General features: G+C 44.0%; 1 protein-coding gene and 1 long non-coding RNA gene across 3 annotated transcripts in view; one reads left to right on the forward strand and one right to left on the reverse strand.

Moving 5' to 3' along the window:
* Window positions 1-24,325, forward strand: part of LOC309650967 — a 356,435-nt gene that overhangs the window by 114,465 nt on the left and 217,645 nt on the right. The gene's annotated exons all lie outside the window — the stretch shown is intronic.
* CYTH1 (cytohesin 1) overlaps window positions 1-24,325 on the reverse strand; it is a 79,025-nt gene that overhangs the window by 41,533 nt on the left and 13,167 nt on the right. Inside the window, exon 1 of one of the 2 annotated variants that reach the window (XM_082443012.1) lies at window positions 2,442-3,449. The exons of the other annotated variant lie outside the window; for it this stretch is intronic. Within the exon in view, the coding sequence (XP_082299138.1) occupies window positions 2,442-2,469 (28 nt within the window). The 5' untranslated portion in view covers window positions 2,470-3,449. Of the gene's footprint in view, window positions 1-2,441; window positions 3,450-24,325 lie in introns of those variants that run through there. 2 annotated transcript variants of the gene reach the window in all.

Consider the following 24,325-nt stretch of genomic DNA (forward strand, 5'->3'; position numbering starts at 1 on the left):
CTCAAAGGCAAACCAAGGAGGACCAAACACTCAAAAGGTAAGATTAAACGGCTAAAAAATAGCCCCAGGCAGTTAAGAAAACAGTGCTCAGTTCAGTACAGTGGTTAAGTCTCGCATGCACCCGCACAACTGCCACTGGTTAGTCCTCACTCACACACACCTGCATAAGTGGAGTAGAAATTGATGAGCATAAGTACCAAGTCAGGACAGAGGCAAAGCCACATCTGTAACTGAAGGACTGTGGATTAGACACTCGTGCAGCAGGTAGGATCTGACTTCTTTAGACATTTTCTTTTTTTAAATAAATTTATTTATTTAGTTAGTTATGGCTGCGTTGGGTCTTCGTTGCTGCGCGCGGGCTACTCTTCATTGTGGTGCGCGGGCTTCTCATTGCGGGGGCTTCTCTTGCTGCAGAGCACGGGCTCTAGGCCCGCGGGCTTCAGTAGTTGTGGCTCACAGGCTCTAGAGCGCAGGCTCAGTAGTCGTGGTGCACAGGCTTAGTTGCTCCATGGTATGTGGGATCTTCCCGGACCAGGGCTCGAATCCGTGTCCCCTGCATTGGCAGGCGGATTCTTAACCACTGCACCACCAGGCAAGCCCCTTTAGAGACATTTTTTTAAAACTTCATTCCCCTGTGTGGGGCAGCTCTCTGGGTAACAATCTAATCAATGCAACTGAGTGAGAAGCACACGCTGACACTTAACCATCCCTCCCCGGGATGCTTGGGGACCTGCCCGGGAAAGTCCATTTGCTCCCTTCACTTTCACATCTGCCTGATGCCATTTCTGCATCTCACCTCAATACCTAGGGGTATCTATCTTAGCAACACTGCCCTCCCTAATGTCCCAAATAGACAACAAGATGAAACATTCCCAGGAGGGTTGAGGGAAATGGAGAACCACCCTCTCTTGAAGGCGACTTTTTCAAAGCAAAGTTGCACATTAATCCTACCACTAAAATCTGATCTCTAAAAGCCCTGGGCCCTACTCCCACCCCTGAATCAAGGGCACACACACTGAGCAGTTTATGTTGAATGTTAAAGCCTCTAGGATGGCTACAGGCTGACGACATGGGACCCCTTGATTTTGACTTTGAAGCGACTGTTAGCACCACCTCGGTGGGTCTGAAGCCAGGCTACACAGAAGGAGCAGCAGTAGGTAAGAGGGTAGAACTGGCTCCGTGAGCAGCGGTCACCATCTGCCCAGGCCAGGCCGGCGCAGCCCTACAAACCCAGGGTCAGCCGCCAATGTCCTCTTCCACTTTCACGAGGCTCCCCTTCTGAACGAGAGACCTTGGCTACCCTGGACTCACCTTTCAGATACAAAACCTCCCATGGGGGCGGTTCAGCCCTGACCTAGAACTGCCTCATTATCGTCCCCTCTTCACATGCCAAGGGTCATTATCAACACCAAATGCCCTCTCTCCCAAAGGCTTTCACACACAGTACAGCTTTTCAAACCACCCTGTGAATATGGTCCAAGATACTCTGTCTGACATAGAGGTAAAACTTGAAAATACTTTATAGTGAACCAGGTAAGGAAAAGCATAAAAAGGACCCCCAAAGTTTATTATCACTTTCACAAAATCCATTTTGAAAAACAGCCTAATATTTATTTCTGACTTATTCATATCATTCAGTACCAGCTACAAACCAGTATACATTTTGCTTTTTGTCTTATGGCATTAAAACATGGCCATCTGATGAAAGCATCACAAGAAAACATACACACATCCACACACAAAACTTAACCTCAGAACATTTGAGAGCCCGGACCTAGGGTGCTTTAAGCCAGTTCTTCTGCAAAAGCTTTTGGGATTTATAATCCACAAAATTTGTCACCCCTTTACTCATAGCTTCACTGTTTACAGTGTGGGTGTGGAGAAGACGAAGGAAGTTCCCCAGACCTGACAAGGCTTCAGTCTTTACCTAATACCAAAAGAGGAAGATCAAATAACTATGGATATTCTCTTTGTTACATTTTTATTTAATAAAAATGGTTAATATTCATCTTGAACCTCACCAATACTTTCAACCTGGTCTCTAACATCTTTCCTTTTTAGTGTCACACTCACTCTGGGTGTACACGCAACTTCCAGAGCTTCTAAGACTGCTGCTCAGATTCAGGAAATCAGACACGATCACCAAGTAGGAGGGCACATGCCACCAAGACGCACCCAGGGGGATCTTCAATGAAAAGTAAAGAGTGGGGGTGGGGGCTGGGGGACGTCTTCAGTTTAAAAACACAGCATCTGTCTGGCTCACGCGCTCTCTCTCTCTCTCTCTCACACACACACACACACACGCACACACAGAGGCAAGAGACTGTCGGTTGGTACTTCTTCTCAAGAGGCAGTAAAACTGTCGTCACAGAATTTCACATGTCAATCAAAAGAGCTACTTAAACCCCACCCCATACACCCAAGCCAGGACTGGGACTCACCGTCCTCTTCTTTGGTTTTAAGGACCATCTTTTCTGTCACAGTAGGACCCTGAAGGTTGCTGGGTTTTGTTCTTCAAAGGAGAACTCAGAGCAAAGACTCCCTGGGAGTCAGGGCCGGGTGGGGCAGGAATACCTGTGAGCTGTCCAGCCACCGGGACAGCTCAGAGCTGCTTCCTGGACCGACAGGGAACTCGCTGGCCGCACTCCTGGACCAATCAGCCTCCAGCCACAGAAGCGTCACTCCCAGTTCACAGCCACCACCCAGTTCCTGAAGTCAAGCTCAAGTAGCTTCCGAGAGGTTAACCACCTCCTCCCTGGAAGCAGTCTGAGCTGGAGTCCAACGAGTAACAGAGGCACTTCTGGTCTCAGATTCGCCCAAAGCAGCAGACAGAGCTGGCGTCTCTCTCTTCACTTCCCAAGTACCTTCTTAGAATGGAATCACTTAAAAACCCCTGGTTGTCTCACAAGGAGATAACAGCACATTTCCCAAGAGCATGACTAAGAGATCGTAATCATGACAGTATGCTGTGAGGTCACAGGATAAAAGTAGAAGGCGGATTTTAGAGGCCAAAAAAAAAAAAATCTAAGGGCATTATTCCCAATATAAGTTCAATTTCATCCCCATTCTATGTTCTAATATATTGCACCAAACTGTTCTTTTTTCTTACTATAGTCATGACACATGTTTATTATTGAAATTAGATTACAGTAGTGGGGGGGGGGTCACCCAGGGATAACCACTGATGACATTTCAGTATATATTCTTTACATTTTTCCAGATTTTTGTTTTATGTATTATATTCTCATCTCTGTCTTTTACATGTAAAATTTAACTATATATACATCTCTTTATATCTCTATATCTCTCATATCTGTCATAATTAATATGTATAACCACACATATTATACAATATATGAGATATATTCATACTTAAGATATATTTACCTCAAGAGATAAGTATACAGACAGTCCCCGACTTACAATGGTTGACTTTTTTTTTTTTTCCCCCCCGCACCGTGCGGCATGCAGGATCTTAGTTCCCCGACCAGGGATCAAACCCATGCCCCCTTCAGTGGAAGCATGGAGCCCTAACCACTGGACAACCAGGGAAGTCCCACAATGGTTGACTTATGATTTTTCCACTTTATGATGGTGTGAAAGCAACACGCATTCAGTAGAAACCATACTTTGAACGTCGCTCTTTTCCGGGATAGCGGTATGCGGTCCAATCCTCTCCCGTGATGCTGGGCGGCAGCAGCAGTGAGCACAGCCCCCAGTCAGCCCATGATCACGAGGGTGAACAACCGATACACTTACAACCATCCTGGACCCAGACAACTGTTCTGCTTCTCAGTGTCAATACAGTATTCAAGCCATTACATGAGAAAATCAACACTTTATTACAAAATAGCCTCTGTGTTAGATGATTTTGCCCCACTGCAGGGGGGCAAAACACACTGTGTGTGTTTTGAGCACCTTTAAGGTAGGCTGCCCTAAGCTATGATGTTCAGTTTAGGTGTATTAAATGCATTTTTGACCTACAACATTTTCAACTTATGATGGGTTTATCAGGATGTAACCTGAAAGAAAGTTTCCATGAATATCCACATAACGTTCTGGGAAGTCTTTTTCTCAGCATAATACCCACGTCAGTCACAATCCCAAGGAGACAGAGACGCACTCAGAGTGGGAGTCTGGAGAGAAGAGAGGGACTGTCTATAAAAGTGAGGGTGGACTGTGGGGAGACCACAGGGAGAGACGCAGCAGCAGGGCCAGTGAGAGGGGGCGGCCCTGACCCAGGCCAGGCCTGCTGGGCAGCGGAGTAGAGAGGCCGCTGGCAGGACCACAGGTAGAGGGTTCAGCCGACCTTAGCTCCCTGGTGGGGAGAAGACACCTTGACCTCACTGTCCCCTGGCCCGCCAGTCTCCTACATAATCCAACAGGGCCAGAGGACCAGGGAGAGCATAGAGAGTGGAGCTGTGAGGGCACAACACAAACCACAAGGCCCCAGGAGCCAGCCCTGAAGAATTCAATGGCCTGACATCTGCCCACCAAGTCTCAGCCCCGTAATCACCACCGTTTCAAGACCCTCTTCCTGGGACTCGGTGCCTCTCCAGGCTCGTCTCTCACGACCGTGCCTGGTTTGTTTCTCTAAGCAAAAGATGCACACATCATATAAAAAGCAAATAGTACCTAAGGCTTAAAACAGAAAACCACGGCTTCCTGCCCAACTCCCCACCCCCCACCCCCGAATCACGCTTCACAGACGTAGGTCTCTCGACTATTTCTTCTGTTCATCACCTCCCTGTTTTGAAATAACTAGTTACACTACTTGTTCTCGAGTTTTCACCTCTAGACGTCAACTGCCTGCCATGGAAGATGAAGACTCGCCTTTTACCCCCACCCCCCTCCCACATGCACACACACACACACACACGCCCACTCGGTATAATTACACAAACACTTCTGGTTAAATCAGTATTTAGTATTCTCATAAACACTGCTCACAACTCAGCTATATAATGTACTATGATTAAAATAACCACAGAATGGACTAAGTGTCCTTTGTTTGTTTCTGTTTGCTCACGCCAAACTCTCTACCAAGCTATGCAACTGTCAAGACGGTCAAACGCGCCGAGCGGTCTGTTTTCTGAGACGGCCTCCAGAAACCTCCACACTCCTACTCAGCCTGGTCTTGTGGCTCTTGAGGCCCGCGTCTGGGGCACCACCCTGAGCACTCCCCCAGACATATCCCGCCGCTGGGCCTGAGTCTCTGATCCCATGGTTTTTTTCTTTCTTGGACTGCTTGCTCATTTTGGTGGAGCACATTCTCTAACAACTAGCAGAGAGAGGCTGTGGAGGGGTGGGTTTTCATCGTCGTTGTTGTGACTTTTGCATGTCTCTTCTCTCACACCTGACATTCTGGCGGGGTGTGGCATTCTAAGCGAAGTCACGTTTCCTGAGCATAGTGGAGGCATCCACTCACTGTTTCCTCTTCCTGTATTGCTCATAGTGATGGTACCATTCTGATTCCCAATATTTTGTATGTGACCTTTTTCCCCTCTCAGGAAGCTTTTAGGACCTTATCTCTACACTCAGTATTGTGAAATTTCATACGTTATGTTAGCCACCAGGTAGAACCTATGTCTGAAGTCTTATACTCTTTAATAAATTCCTGTCCTTTTTTTTTTTTTCAGTTCTTGTTTTTTGGAATTTCTATTAGTTAGACACTGGGCCTCCACTGTGAATCCTTTAACTATTCTTATCTTTTCACTCCTACTTTTCCTCGCCTTTTTGAGCTGCTTTCTAGGAAATATTGTTGCAATGGCCCCAACGTCTGTGTCCCACCCACCCCAACTCATATGTTGAAACCCTAATGTGATGGTGTTTGGAGGTGGAGCCTCTGGGAGGTGATTAGGTCATGAGGGTGAAGCCACCTTGATGGGATAAGTGCCCTTATAAGAAGAGCCCAGATAGTTAACTAGCTCTCTCTTTCTGCCATGTGAGGACACAGCGAGAAGATAGCCCTCTATAAACCAGGAAGAGGGCCCTCACCAAGAACCCAACCAGGCCAGCACTGAGATCTTAGACTTTCAGCCTCCACAACTGTGAGAAATAAACATTTGTTGTTTAAGCTACCCAGCCTGTGGTACTTTGTTACAGCAGCCTGAACTAAGACGATTCTCTGCTTTATCTTCCAACCTTTCTATTGAATGTTCTATTTTTGCTATTTTTAATTTGCAAGCACTCTTAATCTCTGAATATTCCTTTTTGATAGCATCCTGTTCTTGTTTCAGTAATATAATTTCTGAGACTCTTAAGTATATAGTTTTTTTTATATATAAATTTATTTATTTTATCTGATTTATTTTTGGCTTCATTGGGTCTTCATTGCTGCACGTGGGCTTTCTCTAGTTGTGGCGAGCGGGGCTACTCTTCGTTGCAGTGAAGAAACCCCCAAAACAGACAAGTAAGACCTGCTGGGATTGTGATTTGCAGTGGCAAATCTACATTGAATCTGTAGATCCTCTGGGAAAACTGACATCTGAGTGTGCTGGGTCCTGAGTGCACTTTCTCTCTCCATGGATTTAGGTCCTCTTTCAAGTCTTTCAATAAAATTTTAGAATTTTTTTTCCACTAAACTCTTGCACATTGTTGATAGATTTATCGCCAGGTATTTAATTACTGTTGGTTGCTAATATATTGGAATGCATTTGTGCTTTATACGTTGACGTTGTGAACAGCAGCTTTGCCAACCTCTGTGAATGATTCTAACAATTTATCTTTAGGTTTTTTTACCTTTTCTATACGGACAGTCAATCCACCTGTGAGACAATCGTTTCCTTTTTTTCCTCTTTACAATCCTTGTGCCCTTTTTCTTGCCCCGTTTCCCCGGCTAGAGCGTTCGGGCCCAATTCTCCTGGGGCTCCGTGGCTGAGAAAGATTGGGCTAGAAAACCCTGCAGCACAGCACCAGTGAAGTTGCTGAGCGTGGACACCCTTCATTTCTTCGCCATCTTAAAGGAAAAGCTTTCTACATTCCTCCACAGAATATAACATTTACTATAAGTTGTAAATACCTTTTATCATGTTAAAAAAAGATTCCTTCTCTTTCTAGTTTGTCAAGAGATTTTTTTCAGTTATGGGTGGCTGCTCAGTTCTTTTAGTAATTTTCTTGCAGGTACACATGTGATATTGTTCCAAGAATATACAACCAAGTCATGAACTAGTCTAGCCCTGCACTGTCACGTGTGGTAACCACTACTGAGTTCTTCAAGTATGTTCTAAGTGTAACACACACCCTGGATTTTGAAATCCTAGCACCAAAAAAATGCAAAGTATCTTAATTATTATATTGATTATATGTTGAAATGATAATGTTTTAGGTATATTGGGTTAAATAAAATATATTATTAAGGTTATTTTTACCATTTATCTTTTAGCTGTTTAATGTGGCTACTAGAAAATTTTAAATTATGTATTTGGCCCACACTATGTTTTTTGGACAGCATTGGCTAGACACACCAATGTGTGCGTGCAAATTTAGTCTATAATAATAGCTAACATGTATTGTGTCTACTAGGTGTCTGCATTGTTTTAAGCACTTTTACAATAACCCTACTAAGTGGGAAAATTTTCCCCATTTCCTAGATGAAAAAACTAAAAGACATGGAGAGAGTAAGCAGACAGCTAGTGAGCCGTGGAGCCAGGGCTGTAACCCAAGCAGCTGACTCCTGGGCTTGCGCTTTTAGTCACTACCTTGTACTGATCATGTGGTATTTTAGGTCAGCAGGGAAAGGATGTGTTCTTCAATAAATGGTGATGACAACTGACTATCCAGAAAAAATTTAGATTCCCTTTGCCATTCTATACTTAAAAAAACAAACAAAAAACCTCCAGATGGATTATAGGTCAAAGTGTATCTTATATATGTATATGCACTTTGACCTATAATCCACCTGGAGCTTTTTGTTTTGTTTCTTTAAGTACAGAATGACAAATATAAGTATGTAAATATAAAAAGTATATATTATATATACCTATATATGTACATATGTACATTTTTTAAGTGAATTTTTTCTAATTTTATTGCAAAGGAACATTACTTCCTAAGCAGGTCACAAAAACCTAGAAGTCATAAAAGAAAAAACAACTGACCAACTTGACTTCATATGAATGAACTTAATATATAAATATATTATTTATATTCTATTTTGTATGACAAAAGCTCTCATAAAAAAGGTAAGACTGGCAGTATAGTTGGAGAAAATATTTGCAACACTTACAAGCAAAGGATTACTATCCAAAATATATGAAGAGTACCTACAAACCAATAAAAAGACAAACAACAGTAGCAAAATAGGACAAAGGATATGAACAATTCAGAGAAGAAAGACAGACAGCCAATAACCCTAATAAACAGGGCAGTATAAATTACAATAGCCAGTAGACTACCAGAGTGTTAAACAGCATCGGTGAGGTTGTGGGGAAGGGGACATTCTCATAGTGTGTGGTGGGGAGCAGGTGGTGCCAAATTTCAGAAGGCAGTTTGGTAATGTCTGTCCCAGTTAAAAATGTTTATACAGTACGCCCCTATGCCCAGATCTTGGTGTCTAAATACCATTCCCCATTAAAAGGAACCTGTGATCCTTGGAATCAAATGGTTGATTCCAGGGCTGGGTAGGGAAAAATACAAAATGAGCCTGCCCAGAAAATCCTGTGATGGCAGGAAGTGAGGAAGTGCTCAGAGAATGATGGGGACAGGTTGAAAGACACAGAAGCCAACTTGAGGAAGCACCCAGCCGTTGACACGAAAATTGAGGGGTGAGAAAGGATGGCGAGGAACAGATATCCGCATCACCCCAGAGCATCTCCCAACAAGATCCTTAGGAATCACAAAAGGACAGCCAGCCACAGAAACTTACAGAAACCTGGTGGACTCATCTTTACCAGATGTTCAAGGTTAACATCACTAGTAAAAGGATTCATCACCATCATGGACCCTGACACAATGCACTAAGAACACAACCTCATTCTTGCCAAAAATGCACAGCCTCAATTGAATCAGGAGAAAACTGCAGGCAAATCCAAATTGGGGAACATTCTACAAAATAATCGAGAAGTCCTCTGTGAAGTGTCAAGGTCGTGACACACAGGACTGGGAACTGTCGTGGTCAGAACTAATTGCAGTGGGGTCTTCTGAATTAGATCCTGGACCAGAAGAAAAGGACCTTAGTGAGAAAACTGGTGAGGTTCCAGTAGGACTGCCAGATTGCTTACTAGTATTGTATTGGTGTTAATTCGCTGGTTTTAATAACTGTACTGTGGTATGTAAGATAGTAACCTTAGGGGAAGTTGGGTAGAGGGCATATGGCAACTCCATGTTTTTTCAATTTTTCTGCAGGTCTAAAAATTTTCAAAATAAAAAGTTAGCTGCCCAGACCTGTTGACTCTGTAATTCAGCGTTTCTGAATCTCTTCTGCAGGTACAGAAAGATAGAAGTAGAAGAATGTTGATTGCACACAGCCTGTGACAGCAAAGTACTGGAAACAAAGTTTCATCAGTACAAAATCAAAGTATAGTACAGATTTTGCTGTGGAATGTACCAGTTTAAAAAAATTGAGGTAGATCTATGTGCTCTAAGACAAATCAAATGAAAAAAAAAAAAAAAACTTGTAGAAAAACACACACTGTTTAACCTTGTGATGTAGGCAGTTAAAAAAAAAAAAGACTTTTATATTTGTATTTTATGTGTTCTGCACTTCCCCCCTACCCCAGAACATAGTAATCATGTATTCCTTCTGTAATTTAAACAGAAGAAAGTAAGTATGATATATTCTGCCTTTAGTGAGATAATCTTTTTGTGTTAAAAAAACTCAGATTATCATTTAATATTTATGTTTTCTTTTTTCTAAACACGATTCCTTTTTTAAAATAATTAATTAATTAATTTTTGGCTGTGTTGGGTCTTCGTTGCTGCACACGGGCTTTCTCTAGTTGCGGCGAGCAGGGGCTACTCTTCGTTGCGGTGCACGGGCTTCTCGTTGCGGTGGCTTCTCTTGCTGCGGCAGAGCACGGGCTCTAGGCACGAGGGCTTCAGTATTTGCAGCACGTGGGCTCAGCAGTTGTGGCTCTCGGGCTCTAGAGCGCAGGCTCAGTAGTTGCGGTGCACGGGCTTAGTTGCTCTGCAGCATGTGGGATCTTCCCGGACCAGGGCTCGAAACCGTGTCCCCTGCATTGGCAGGTGGATTCTTAACCACTGCGCCACCAGGGAAGTCCCAAGTATATAGTTTATAAGGTTTTCTTCCATGACCTGTTTCCTCTAATTTCTTTTCTTCCGTTTGCTTTGTTCTGTTGTTAATGTTTGGGGATTTTCCTTAAATGTCTAGTAAACAGAGGCTGTTTCTTTACATTTAAGAGAGAGGCACTGACAACCCGATTAAAAGCTCTGTGTAGTAGCTGTGACCTATTGAGTGGGGGGTGTCTTTGTAAAATAATAAAGCAATAACATGTGGATATCCCACATGTAGGACTCTGTAGGTTCTTTTTTCTTGGGCAATGACCTAAGGAAGTGATCTCCAACCTCCTACCTGAGCTATGTGGGCTATAAACCAGGCCAGCAGCATCTGGGAAGCTAGGTAGAGGAGAAAGGGTAAGGAGCTCATAAGTAAGTACACAGACTTTCACTCAGTTTCCTTACAGGCTCATCTTCATGTTTTACCAAGGGGGAAGAGAAATCACCTTGCTACAGGAGATGGAAGAGAACTGGAAGTCCTAACTGCCTGCCATGACTTCCAACCCCCCCTCCAGTTTCTAGCCTCACTCCGTATCTCTATTCTCAGAGGCCCATGGTGCCTTGAAGTCTTTCTGAGATTTGGAGATAAACTGTTTTGCTTCCTGATGGCCTCCTTCTCTGCAGCTTAGATCTTTCCTGATAAGCTGCCAATAGGAGAGGGGCTTAGAGCATGCAGTCACAGGAGTGTCCTCAAACCCCCAGAAGTGCATCTGTAAGCTGGGGTGGAAAGTGACAAAGACCTCAACCTTCTGCAGACAGAAATCCGGTTGCCTGGAAATACTGCAAAACTCTTTTAAAGGTTACTTCTACTTCCTGGATTACCTGAAAAACATGGATTTGTACTGTTTTTCCTCACAGACACAAACAGCATCAAATCAGTATTGCACAAAAAAGACTTGAGAACAAAAGAAATACCATGTGTATGTCGCAGAGAATTCAAATGAAAAATTCCTGGACATGCACTTACTTTGCACCTGATCACATCTGCCAGTGCGTACTTCATGAGGCAGAATTTTTGGTAGTTTTATCATCAAAAGTAAAAATCAATTAGATATTTTTTTTAAAAAGCCCAAACCATGCCCTTTTAGCCTTTATTTTATGTATACAATCTGAATTTCAATTTTTTCCAAAAAGAGTCATTACCTTTTGCAAGAAAAAAATGAGAAAGGTGCAATTCTTCACAAAATCTGGTCTTATTTTCTATGTGAAGAAAATCCATTATCAATGCCATAAAACTGAAAAAACACGTGGTTTTGAGTTTCTGTGCTTTTTTTCCTTGAGAAGGGGTTCGACACATCACCAGACGCTCAGAGAGGACCCTCGTGTTGAGGAATCTGCACCTGGACCCAGCCCTCCAAGAGTGGGTAAGGGCAGCACCATCCCTCGGAGAAGCCCGGGTAAATAAATGATTACCCACTGCCTGGTGATGATGGAACGATGCCTCAAAGGACTCACACCTGCCGTCACGATCACACTCGGAAACTTGTTGTGTACGCTTTAGAAAACATGAATTTGACATATTCGCGATAAACAGAAACATCTTCCTTCACAAGGACAGAGGAGCAACAGTACGACTCACAAATGAGAACGAAGTATACTAAACTTGACGCTGATAAATATCGAACTACACCTGTAAGCAGTTGCTGCAATTTTAAATGCCGTTTAAAATAAAGTCAAAATTCCGGATATGGTCAATTCAATCTGTGCTGCCCTCTGCTGGCTACATGAGAAGATTGTTAAAAGGTTTACAATAAGCCATTTTTGCAAATAAATTACCTTTTGCATGTATACAGAAGAAGAAAGTCATGTTCTACCTAGTATACAGGTCATGCATGCTCTGGTGATATTCAGCAGTTCTCATTTTCTGAAGGGTTTTTTGTTATATGAAAATTGGTTTGCCCTTTGTCTGTACACTGTGACTAATTTATGGGAATGGGTGATAGCCAATGGGAATTTATGTTATATGGGCAGATACAGACAACAAACAATATACACAATAAATAATAAATTAACTAGCACACTAGAAAGTAGCAAGTGCTATGTGGAAAAGAAGGAATCAGGAGTGCGTGCGTGGGAGCGGTTATTAAAGTATTCAACGTGGTGGTCAGAAAAGGCATCACAGAGGTGAAAGCTGAACCTCAGTGACGCCCACCAACCCAAAACAAAAACACCATACACAGGCTTCTCTTGTCCAGAATCCTGTGGTGTGTGAAATGCATTTATATTCTCCTCTGAACCTCCTACTTCCTGTTCCTCACCACGTGGACTAATGAAATTAAACAGGCACCCTCTGCAAGATTGGATTCCCAAGGCCATTTCCCCGTGAACAGACCTGAGCTCCGGGACCCAGAGCGACTGTGGCGGCTGAACCTCCCACTTCCTGTGTCCATTTAGGAGAAAGTCTCATCACCTGGTAATCTGAGGGTCTCTTACTTTCAACCTGAAAGAGCCTAATACCCTTAGGATACCTGCCCCCCATGTTCTAGCTGCTGCTCACACACACAGTATTCATTGTTTGAAAACTGTAAGTGCTTAGTACTCTGCATCCACTCAAAAAGGACTTGGGTCTCTACTGTGTGTTCAGTTTGAGCACCACACTAGCTGGGTGCTGGGGTGCAGAGGTGAAGAGAGCACAGGCCTCTGGAGGCCCGGGCTGGTGGCAGCAGTAGCGGTCACCTAAACCACCACTCACGCTGCTCAGGACTAGGACGCGAGGGCCGGGTGCTCCAAGTTCTTGGAGGAAGAACACCAAAAATCAGTCCCTGGGAGAGGCGGGGAGAATGGGGATGTGAGCAGTCCAATAACGGAGAGTGACTTGGGAAAATCCACAATCTCAGTGGCATTATCTGGTATTTAGGAGGAGATCCGGGGAGATTCAAATACCACTTTGTGGCCACAATCTTAAAGGAAGAAGTAGAGATGACCTTTGGGGTAAGCAGGCGCTGCGTGGGAGAGGAAGGGCATTTTAGACAGAGCTGCCCAGCACAAGAGGCCCTTCAAGACCTGGTCCTGCCTGGCTCCCCACCCATCTACTGTCACCCTGAGAGAACCCCACCATCCACAGAGACCTACCTGCATTTCTGTCATTCGCGTAGTGATGATTCATCCTTCCAGGAATGTGGCCCCAAACTTAACTTCCCTCCACTGAACAAACCCTCAGTCCAGTTACCCTACTCTTTTTGAAAATGATTTTATACCCAAAGTCACAGAATGACATTTGTGTTGGCTGGGCTGCACATTGTCTTCGCAGCCAGGAAACCTACCTGGAGAGAAGTTTGCAAGAAAAAGGGACTTAGGAAATGCAGATTCAAAGACAAAAGGATGTGGAATTGCAAACAAGAACCAGGCTCACAGAACTGCTAGACAGCCTGAGGTCTTGTCACCCCAACTGAAGGGACACGTGCTACTGCACCATAATCAATCAGGTAACTTTGAAAAGCTGTATCAGTTTCCAAAGAGACACAGAGATATTTTCACAGAAATACAGGATTTCTTGAGCATCAAAACAACCCTGGAGGAGATCAGGAGGCACCCCTGCCACCACCATCACCATCCCCTTCCACGATGAAGGAAGCTGAGGACACGGGAGAGTGGAGGAGCCACGCCAACCATGGCTGCCAACACCAAGCCCAGTGGGGCCCTCCCGGGGCGGTGCCCTCGCCCCCATCTGCTCTCCGTGTGCTCCCCCAGCCTGACGGGATGCACACTCCGGGCACAGGGACCAGATGCCCCTAGTGAGGAAGTCATCAAGAGTGAGTTCCCTTAACTCTGAAACTGCCTAAGAGACAGCCCCTCTCGACTGAGACAAGTTTATAAAACACAAATATGAACCAGTAAGAAACTTTGCCTGAAGGCTGAATTCTGGCCTTTTTATCAAAGTAAACTGCTTATGAAATAAAGCATAAATAGGGACTAATAGCTGACAGCATCTGTTAGCTATTAACAGACTGAGTTTCCTATAAATGCTGCTGGGGATACACCCTTCACATGAATACCAGGAAATATGAATGTGAATGGTCACAGCAGCATTTGTAGCAATAACCCCGAAATGGAAACCACCTAAATGTCCATTAAAAGTGGAACAGATTTTTTTTAAATTGTGGAATACTCAAAAGATAAAATATCATACATTTGTAAAAGTGAACAAACTATAACTACATGAAACAACATGGATAAACCTCATGGACAAGCAAAAAAAAAAGCCTTTAAAATCAGAAGAAAACTTTACTGCAAGAATTTTATACCAAATCCAAAAAGTGTTAAGTACAGACCAAAATATTTTCTAACATTCAGACTCAGAACACCGACCTCCCACATACCCTTTCCTAGGAAACTTCTAGAGAATATGCTTCTGTAAACTTAAGGTAAACTGAAAACAGGAAAGACACAGACCAAGGAAAAGGTGATCCAACAGAGAGGGAATGCCCAATGACTCTGGGGGGGAAACGGAAACAAAGGCCGCACAGCAGACTTAAGAGCAACTGATCTAGATCTGAGTGGAAAAATCATGTGCACTGTCCAGGGGGACACAACTGACTGATGTGCTTAAGCAGATAGAAAGCATCATAGATAAGCTTGGGGCAAAGCTGCAGTATTTTAGAAAGCAATTGATAATTTCAAAGAAGACCAGGCAAAGGGAAAGTTGAGGCAATTAATAGCTCCAGGGAAAACAAAAAGTTGTACCAGGAAGACAGAATGACTACAGAACACCACGTGGCTCAGTAGCGTCGTGGTCAACAGTAAGTCTGCAGAGGGACTTCCCTGGTGGCGCAGTGGTTAAGAATCCATCTGCCAATGCAGGGGACACGGGTTCAAGCCCTAGTCCAAGAAGATCCCACATGCCACAGAGCAACTAAGCCCATGCGCCGCAACTACTGAGCCCGCACACAACTACTGAAGCCCGTGCGCCTAGAGTCTGTGCTCCGCAACCAGAGAAGCCACCACAATGAGAAGCCTGTGCACAGCAACAAAGAGTAGCCCCGGCTCGCCGCAACTAGAGAAAGCCCGTACGCAGCAACAAAGGCCCAACGCAGCCAAAAATTAATTAATTAATTAATTAATTTTTAAAAAGTATGCGTGTAAATTTTTATGTGGTGTATGATCTTTTAAACTATGTGTATATATTGTATCACTGTGATAAAATAAACTTTAAAATATTTTCTATTTTTTTCTACCTGAATTCTACCTATTCAAATTCCAGTTCCAGAACCTCCTCCCGCGACCCTCTCACTGTCAAGCCATATACAGGAAACAAAACTAAAGATGCTGACTCAGATTCATGGTAAGTTTCCCCTCTAAACATTTTCTGATTCTGTGAACTAAGACTCCCCTTCTCAAAGATGAAAAGTGTCTGCTGAACCAGCGTTCTATGCTCTCAGGTAATCACGGAGCAATCACGTTAGGTATTCCATCAGCTCAGTGTAATACTCATCACCCACTGCGTGATGAATGGATTGTTTTAACGCTGTCCTGGGTTGAAAGGAAAATGTTTACGGATCAAACAAGCCTAATGGTTTTGTAGGGGACAATGGTGACTAAGCTATCAGGCAAGTTCATTCTTTAACTGGAGTAAAGTAATACATGACAAGCACCAGCTATTTAAAATAAATGCAATTGGTATTTCCAAAAATGATCTTTCTGGGGACTTCCCTGGTCATCCAGTGGGTAAGACTCCACGCTCCCAATGCAGGGGGCCCAGCTTCGATCCCTGATCAGGGAACTAGATCCCGCATGCATGCCTCAACTAAGAGTCTGAAAGCCACAACTAAAGATCCCGCATGCCAAAATAAATAAATAAATAAGAAGATAAATTAAAAAAAAAAAAAAAGAAATGATCTTTCTGGTACTTTTACTACTTAGGGGAATGGTGTTCTGTGTACTTCTAAACCAAATCCAATTAATAACTTTTGGAAAAAAATGGCCAGCCTTCAATAAATACGGAAACAACTGCCATCATGGTGCGAAATTTAAGCGTGTATGAAAGCAAAGTTCTCTGACAGCTCAAACAGTAAGGACAGATAAGGCTGGGGAACACAGGAGCTTGCCTGCCCACTCTTCGTCGCTTTGGACATCTACTCTGATGCACAAGCACTGTATATCCTCTTCCTGTTTCCTTCGCTCCCTTTCTGCCTTACTAATTATACATCACCCCCTTTCTTTGTAAAACCACAAGACAAAGTTACAAAATCGGTGCACTCCACCCATCCTTTTACTCAGCTGACAGAGAGCAAAGTGAACCAGTGAAAAGAAACCAGGGCCCTGCTGATGAAGCCATCACATGACAGAGGAGCAGGAGGAAGACAGACCACGCCCACGCTGTGTCAAGGGGCAGAGCAGAGAAGGCGGAAGGCAGTACCACACAAGCAGCCAGTCCAAACTTCTTCTTGGTACCTGTCACTGATTTTAAAAACAAACTAATCGGAAACCATGGTTTTGTCTAAAATCTAATCTCCTTGTTTTACAAGGCAGGCGGTTTCAGTAAAATACAAAGCAAATAAGGAAACTCTAATAATCTATTCTTGAAGGGGCATTTCTTCAAGATATTCTTCAAGCTCTTAAACCACTGTTCAGATGTTTATTTTCCCTAAAAAAAAAAACAAACCCTCCCTTCCAGTCTCAAAAATATTCCTACCAGGTTTGGAGGCAGGTCTCTGTTTGCAGAAGCTACCATCACCCAGAGTAACACCAAGTGCTCCCACACAAATCCTCTGGGTCCACCTGAAAAGGGACAGCTAATCAGGTGCCCAGAAGGGGGAGAGCATGGGATATGGGGGCACAGTGAGGTCCACACAGGGAGCTGGAGTCACATCCGGGGAGCAATACCAGTGACCCCCACTCACGTGGCAGCAGGAGAGACAGAGAAAAACAGAGGACTTTAGAACATGTTTGGAAGTAGAATAGACAGCACTACTAAGGAACTGGATGTGGAAAATGAGAGAAAGGGAGGAATCAGGGTTGATTTCTCAACATGTGATTTGCACACCATGCGGGCAGACATGCTGTTTCCTAGGATGGGGACAGCTGGGGGCTCTGCGGTGCCACACTGAGCATGAGGCCCCGTTCAGACATCTCGGGGGGATGACAAACGAGGCAGTGAGCCATCCGAGCCTGAAGCTTAGGGGGAGGAAGAAGGCTAGAGGTACAGTCGGTCCTCATAATTCAAGCAGTTACGTCCTAGAAAGTCTCTGCTAACCCAGAATTGCCGAACACTGAACCAAGGTCCCCAGGGGAAATACAGGGCTAGGTTCCTGCGAGTCCCTGATCCCACTTCCTCAAAGGATCAACACGTAAGCTTGTTTCAGGACACCTCACTGACACTGAACTCACGCCTGAAGGAGGCTCATCAAACACATGTGTGTTCTCAGTGGGGCACACCACAGCCTTCTTGCACTGGGGAACACCAGACAGCACATCAGCACTATGCGTGGGGCCATTTTAAACAGAGAAATCACCAGCAGAAAGGGCAAAAACGTGGCACTAAGCAGAGTGCATCCAGGGCCCTTGCTTAAGGCCTGAGCACTGAAAGGGGAGGTAGAGGGCCCTGGGAGCCGTGGTGGACCACCCGCATCTTTCACTGCCCTGCGCACGTCCACACACAACTGAGAGAGCACCACTGTCGTGTTGATTTGGGGTTACAAACAGATTCTAGCGAGGAGGCAAACTCACAAATACGGAATCCACAAATAACGAGGACTGGCTGTATAAGCTCAGGAGACATCAGAGGATAGGCAGTACTTAATTAAAGCTATTGGTTATACCAACTGGTGATGCCAAATGTTCAGAAGATCCAATTGGGGGAAGAAAGAGGGAGAGATGTGACCTACTTTACAAACTTGCAATCTATTCCCAGATGCCTGGAGTTAGGGGGACGCCCTCTCTTCACCAGTTATAAAGCTGGTGATTTGATCTCCACTTTCTGACTGCTTTCTCTATTTCCAGCAGTTCGGAACTTGAAAGGGAAAGAAAGGACTGTTATTCATTGCTCTCTCCCACTGGAAAGGAAAGAGCTGTATCATATGCATTTCATATCAATTTCCATAGAAATTACCTTTAAAATGTATCTAACTGGAGGAAAACCTCTATCATCAATTAACTGGTTTGGGATGATCAGGACAAATAATGCTGTCAAATAAGACGACAACTGAGAACTTTGCAAAAGCACATCAATGAGTTTGTAACTGTGACCTAGTAAATGGAGATAATGTCACAAACCTCTTATCACAAAGTGATGGTACAGATTAAATCCTATACTGAAAATGTAAAACGCCTACTTAAGTACAAAGCTAAAGGTAGTTCTGCAGAATACAAAATTTCTTGTTTAGTAAAAGACGGTCCTGCCAAAAAGTCATGTATAATCCTGGTCGGGAAACAAGACATCCAAGAACACATCAAGAAAAAGAGTACACGCAGGGGTTACCCAATCTCCCCAGAGATTTACTCCTCCTTTCCTTAAGTCTTCAGGCACGTGCCTGAGTGAGCTGGGTGACAAAAGTCACCAGCAGCACAAGGACACTGGGGCCAAGCCTCTCATCCCACCCCGAAGGCTGACAGACTGCGAACGAAGGCTCAGAGGGCTGCTGGCATCCCTAGTTCATCACGTGGGGTTTACACACTGACCTGAGGGAATCCTGCAGGAGATCACAACCATTAAATTAAGCAGTACTAACAATTGGGACAGAAAACGGTACACAACAAGGTACTAAGTGGACTAAATCGGTGGTTTGCCACACCGCAATTATGAAAAGACCAATTTGCCAACTTTAAGTTAAATTACTTTTAACTCCTGCCATCTAACTTGTCTGCAGACATAAATCACTGAATCTTTAGAATAACCTTTAATTGATACCTTAATTCCAAAGTAGAAGGCTTTCTGCCTGGTAGTTCAAACACCAAAACCCCCTAAACAACAGAATTGTTCTAAAAATATTTTACAGAATAATCCCTTTTAAAAATATATTAACACCCGCTCCCCCCTTTCTAAAAGAAGATTTACACTTTGAGTGGCAGTGGTGCAAGCAATCTAGTGGGTGGCAAAGGCCTGGCTGATGACATGAGAGGGTGCCTATCCTCTGGCTACACTGGGGGGAGGAATAAAGTGACCATCGAAGGCTTGTCTACGCTGTGTTTGTCTCACAAACATCATGGACAAAAGCCACGAGCTACCAGGGAGCAGCTTACCTAGATACACAGAGCAACTCTGCAAAGGGAAAGCACAGGAGACACAGGCACACAATGCTGAGAGAACCTTCCTGAGGGCTACCCTGCCCTCACGCCTGATTCTGCTGTGCTCCTGGGTGCATTTGCCCACCTGCAAGAATTTATACTTCTAAATTTTTGTGTGAAGCTTTCTCTCCAATTTTAAGGAAGTACAAAATTGTGATTTTGTACAAGAACAGAAAAAAAAGTTTGCATTTACTTTGTGATTGTTTCAAGTTTTACGTCACTTTTTTTCTAGGAAAATCCAGTATTTTTTTGATTGATGCAAAATGATAACATACTAAAACATACTTTCACTGATTTGCATATTATACTTACATTAAATAAAAGCTTTTCTAAGACATTTTAAAACTAGTTACATACCATTTGTACATACCATTCCTTATTACATTTTACATATAATAAAACTTTTTTAGGAGAAAAGGAAAACCCCACGATACAAGCCAACCATTCCATCCATGGATATTAACCCAAGAGAAATGAAAACATGTCCACACGATGACTTTACATGAAGGCTCACAGCAGCTTTATTCACAATGGCCCCAAACCAGAAACCATGCACACGTTCATGACAGGTGACTGGATAAATACACTGTGGTCCATCCAGACAGTGGAACACCACTCAGCAATAAAGAGAAAAGACTGACATTCCAAAAATGATCTCAATTACTTCATGCTGAGTGAGGGCCAGACACAGTAGAGAATACATTGTATGATTCCATTTATATAAAATGCTGGGGAACACAAACCAATCTGTAGTGACAAAAAGATCCAGGGTGCCTGGGGTAGAGGGAGGGATGGGCTGCAGATGGACGTAGAGAACCTTTTCATGGCAATGGAAATGTTCTGTATCTTGACAGTGATGGTGGTTTCAATGGTGTACAAATCTGTCAAATATAATTCATCAGACGGTACACTTCAAATAGATACAATTGATTGTATGTAAAGTATACCTCGATAAAGTTATTTTTTAGAAAACTACAATAAGGGGGAATCAGAAAAGTTTGTAGCAAAAAGATAAATGGAAACGAATGTACTTGTTATCACTAAGTAAGATGTTTCAATGTCACCGCTGGTATCCTAGTTTGCTGTGGAGGCCCTACCAAGCCCTCCAGAATGTCCGCTGATGATGGCCTTCACAGCGGACACTCCCCAGGCTCCTGCTGCATGTCACCCCCCTGCCTGATGTACACGGAGCACCTCACTGGACCCTTCACAATGCCCTGCAAGGCGGGTACGACTGTGTCGTTACCCCAAGTCTGTGCCTCTTAGAGAAGACAGATAATCTGCCCAAGGCACAAGTGGCCAGGGTAAAAATTAAGGCTGACTGATGAAAAGTTCATGACAATGCACTTTGCTCTTTTTTTTTTTTTTGGCCGCGCCACGCGACTTGTGGGATCTTAGTTCCCCGACCAGGGATCGAACCCAGGCTCTTGGCAGTGAAAGCACGGAGTCCTAACCACTTGGACTGCCAGGGAACTCCCAGACAATGCACTTTGGAAAGAGTATTAAAAGACAAAGTTATCAAGCCAAGTTTAAGCTTCTTTCTATCAGAGAGTCCCTCAACAAGGCACTGTCCTCCCTATCCGTACAGAAGAGGATTCTAAAACCTATCTGTTCAGAATTACATCGTGGTTTGCGTAGACTCACTTTCAAAAGTCTTTAACACAATTTGTGGACGCAGATGTCTATAAAAAGCCCCTTTCAGTCACAAGGGGACACAGGAGTGCTGAGAAGTCAGGAACACAAAGCTCAACCGCTGGCCTGTGTCCAATAAACACAAGGTGGGAAGCAGATGAGTTCTCACCCTAACTTAACTCTTAAGAAACCCTCATCTGAACTCAAGAGAGAACACAGCTGGATGAAACATACCCAGAAAAACCAGCTCCTTTTCTTGGTTAAAGGTCAAAGTTCTCCTTCCATCTAGAACGCAAGATCCCTGAGAACTCTGTCCACGTCTAAATTCCAAGACCCACAGAGCGCCCAGCTCCTAACTGGTACTCAATAAATATCTGTTGACTAAATTAACAAGAAATGACCTGGGAAAGAAGCTGCTATAATTCCCATTCTGATTTATACGAGCACTAGGCAAGGTCTTAGAATAAAGCTACCCCACCAACACTGAGGAGAGAGAGAAAAAAATATTTAAAAGTTACATCAAAAAACTAATGATTAAAAAACAATTCAATGTTTGGAAGGATAAATTAACAAATATCATCATATACTAGTGTGAAATGTAAACGTAAATGTGACAGAACTTTCTGGAAAATCACTTGACAGTACATATCAAGAGACTAAAAAGAAGTTTTTAGTCACTGACCCAGTGATTCCACTTACAGGAATCTAGTCTAAGAAAAGAATCAGAAATGTAGACAACGTTTTACCAACAATGATGTTACAGGGTTATTTGTTACAGGAACAGAGAGGAGACTTCTAAATGACCAACAAGAGAGGACAATTAATCAAATCAGGGCGCCACCATATTACACTGCATTCGGCATAGGCAGGCCACCATAGGGCCCCAGCATCCCCACACGTCTTTTGTCACATTTGGTTGGTCAAGGAGACCGCAGTGTGACCTGCTGGCTCCCAGGGGAGGGCTGGCTTGTCTGCTGCTTGCTGCAGAAGGTGCTAAGCCCTGGGGCCCTGGTCCCTCGGCTGCAGACCAACCCAATTCAAGCGTGCCCATCGTTTGGGCTCATCCCATCACCCTGTGGGACTTGGTGTGGGGGAAGCAGCAGCCCCAGCCTGGGTTCCGGTGTCTGCTGGGCTCCACGTGATAAACTGTCTGGTTCTGACCCAGTGAGGCCTGACACCTACCTCCAGCCCCTCCTTTAGACTCTTGCTTTTCCCGCTGTCTGCTATGAGGATGGGGTCCTTCCCTGGCAGATGCCACCAAAAAATCATCCATATATAAATTTTAATGGCACAGAAAAACACTTATTTTTTTTAAAAAAGCTACAAAACATTCCACAGAGTGACTGGAACTAGTTTTTACGCTTTTTGTTGTTGTTGTTGCTAATAAGATCCAGATATATAACCCCAAAGCTTCAGTTTATCTAGTAATTCCAAATTTCTCCTTATCAAATCTTACACTCCACATTTCCGCAGCTGTTTTATGTAAATTACTTTCACATGCACTCTCTTATTTGACCTTGCAACAACCGTGCAAGGCAGGTAGGAAAGATACCACTGTCTACACTTTGCAGGGGACGTGGGGATGCTAAGTGACTTGCCCAAGATCCCAGGGGCATTAGAGACAGTACCAGACCCAGAAGCCAGGCCAGACTACACGTGCAGTGCTCTTGCTACCATACCCTTCACGCCTGCTCAGCACTATATAACCAGACTGCTAAAATGTGATAAATGGAGTGGATGTCCTCCCCTTTCTCTCTGCTAATCCACTTCCCTTCAAGGCGGGAACTTTTCTGAGCAGCTGCTCTGTTTTCTATTTCATTGATTTCTGCTCTTTTATATTCTCCGTCCTTCTGCTTGCTTTGATTTCATTTTCTCCTTTTGGCTAGTCTCTTAAGATGGAAGCTGAGGTTTGAGCTTATTTTTTAAATCCTACGTTTTCCAAAAAGGACTTAAGGTTGGTGGACATGCAGGAATATGCATGAAAGAAAACTATACCAAAATGTTCACGGTGATGGGTCCATGGGAGTTCGTTACACTCGTCCCTGCACTTTTGCATGTGTTTGAAATTTTCCATAATGTTAACTTTTCAAAGCTCGCCCAAAGTGCTAAAGAGGACATATACAATTACAGCCAGTCTAGCACAGCCAGACTATCCACCAACAACCCCTGAGGAGAGGCTGAGAGCTCCTCGGAAGACGCTCTGGCAGGTGGCTGCGGGCCTCGGCCCTTCCACAGGCCTCGTGTGCCTGGCAATCCACGTCCCAAGTGGGACATGGGAAGGCTCTTTTCAGGTCACTTCCTCTGCTGTGCAGATCAGGGCTCCAGGATGGCGCCTGCCCAGGGGCTGCCCAGCAACTGAGCAACACACAGGGAAGGTGTCTTCTAAAAGGAGCAAAACTAAAACCACACAGACACTTAGGGAAGCTGAAGTGGGGAGGCAGATAAACTTGGTGGCTATAATAAAGGAGTTTAAAAAAAAACCCAAGCTTGGTTATTTTTTGCTCCTTTGATCTGCTGAGCCTCTTCTTACAAACCTCTGCTTGAAAGCTCAAGATCCTCTAAGGGGAATTCTGAATGGCCTAAAGCAAAACCACATCAATTAGATGGTTACCCTTGGAAAAATGCATTTAACACTCAGCCGACCCTTCCTACAATCCTTGACACAAATCCTCACACCATCATTTCAAACAAACACAGGAAATAAAGGGAACCATCTCTAACGCAAGCCAGGGCCAAGCAACGTGACCCCAAAGAGAGCGCAAGCTTCCTGAGAGTGGGTTTCTACATCTGGGCTCCTCGAATTTAGGCTCTTTGAAAATACGTGTGTACGTGTGTGTACATATGTATGTATGTATGTATGTATTCATTCATTCCCGGATCCTACCCTGGAGGGTCCTGGTTCATTAGCTATGGCTATAGTGGGGCCCCAGAGTAAACTGCCTTTTAAACTGACACAGGCGATTCTGTAGATTAGCCAGGCGTGGACACACCATTCTAATCCCTATTTACTAGATTACCAACTCAGACGGGCAGGTTAAACAGACTATTGATACTTTTGTAATTTCTGCCTGAGTCCCGCAGCAATGCAGGAGCACACATCCTGGCTCACACGGTCTCTACGTGCGAGATCCCCCGACTTTTGTGTTCAAACGGTCCCGAACTTATTTTCTCCAAGCAGAAAATCTCCAATCACAATTCAGTCTCACAGAGACTGTTTTCTTCAGTTCTGTGGCTC

This window comes from Balaenoptera physalus (assembly GCF_965194825.1).
Source record: "Balaenoptera physalus genome assembly, chromosome: 20".
Lineage (NCBI taxonomy): Eukaryota > Metazoa > Chordata > Mammalia > Artiodactyla > Balaenopteridae > Balaenoptera > Balaenoptera physalus.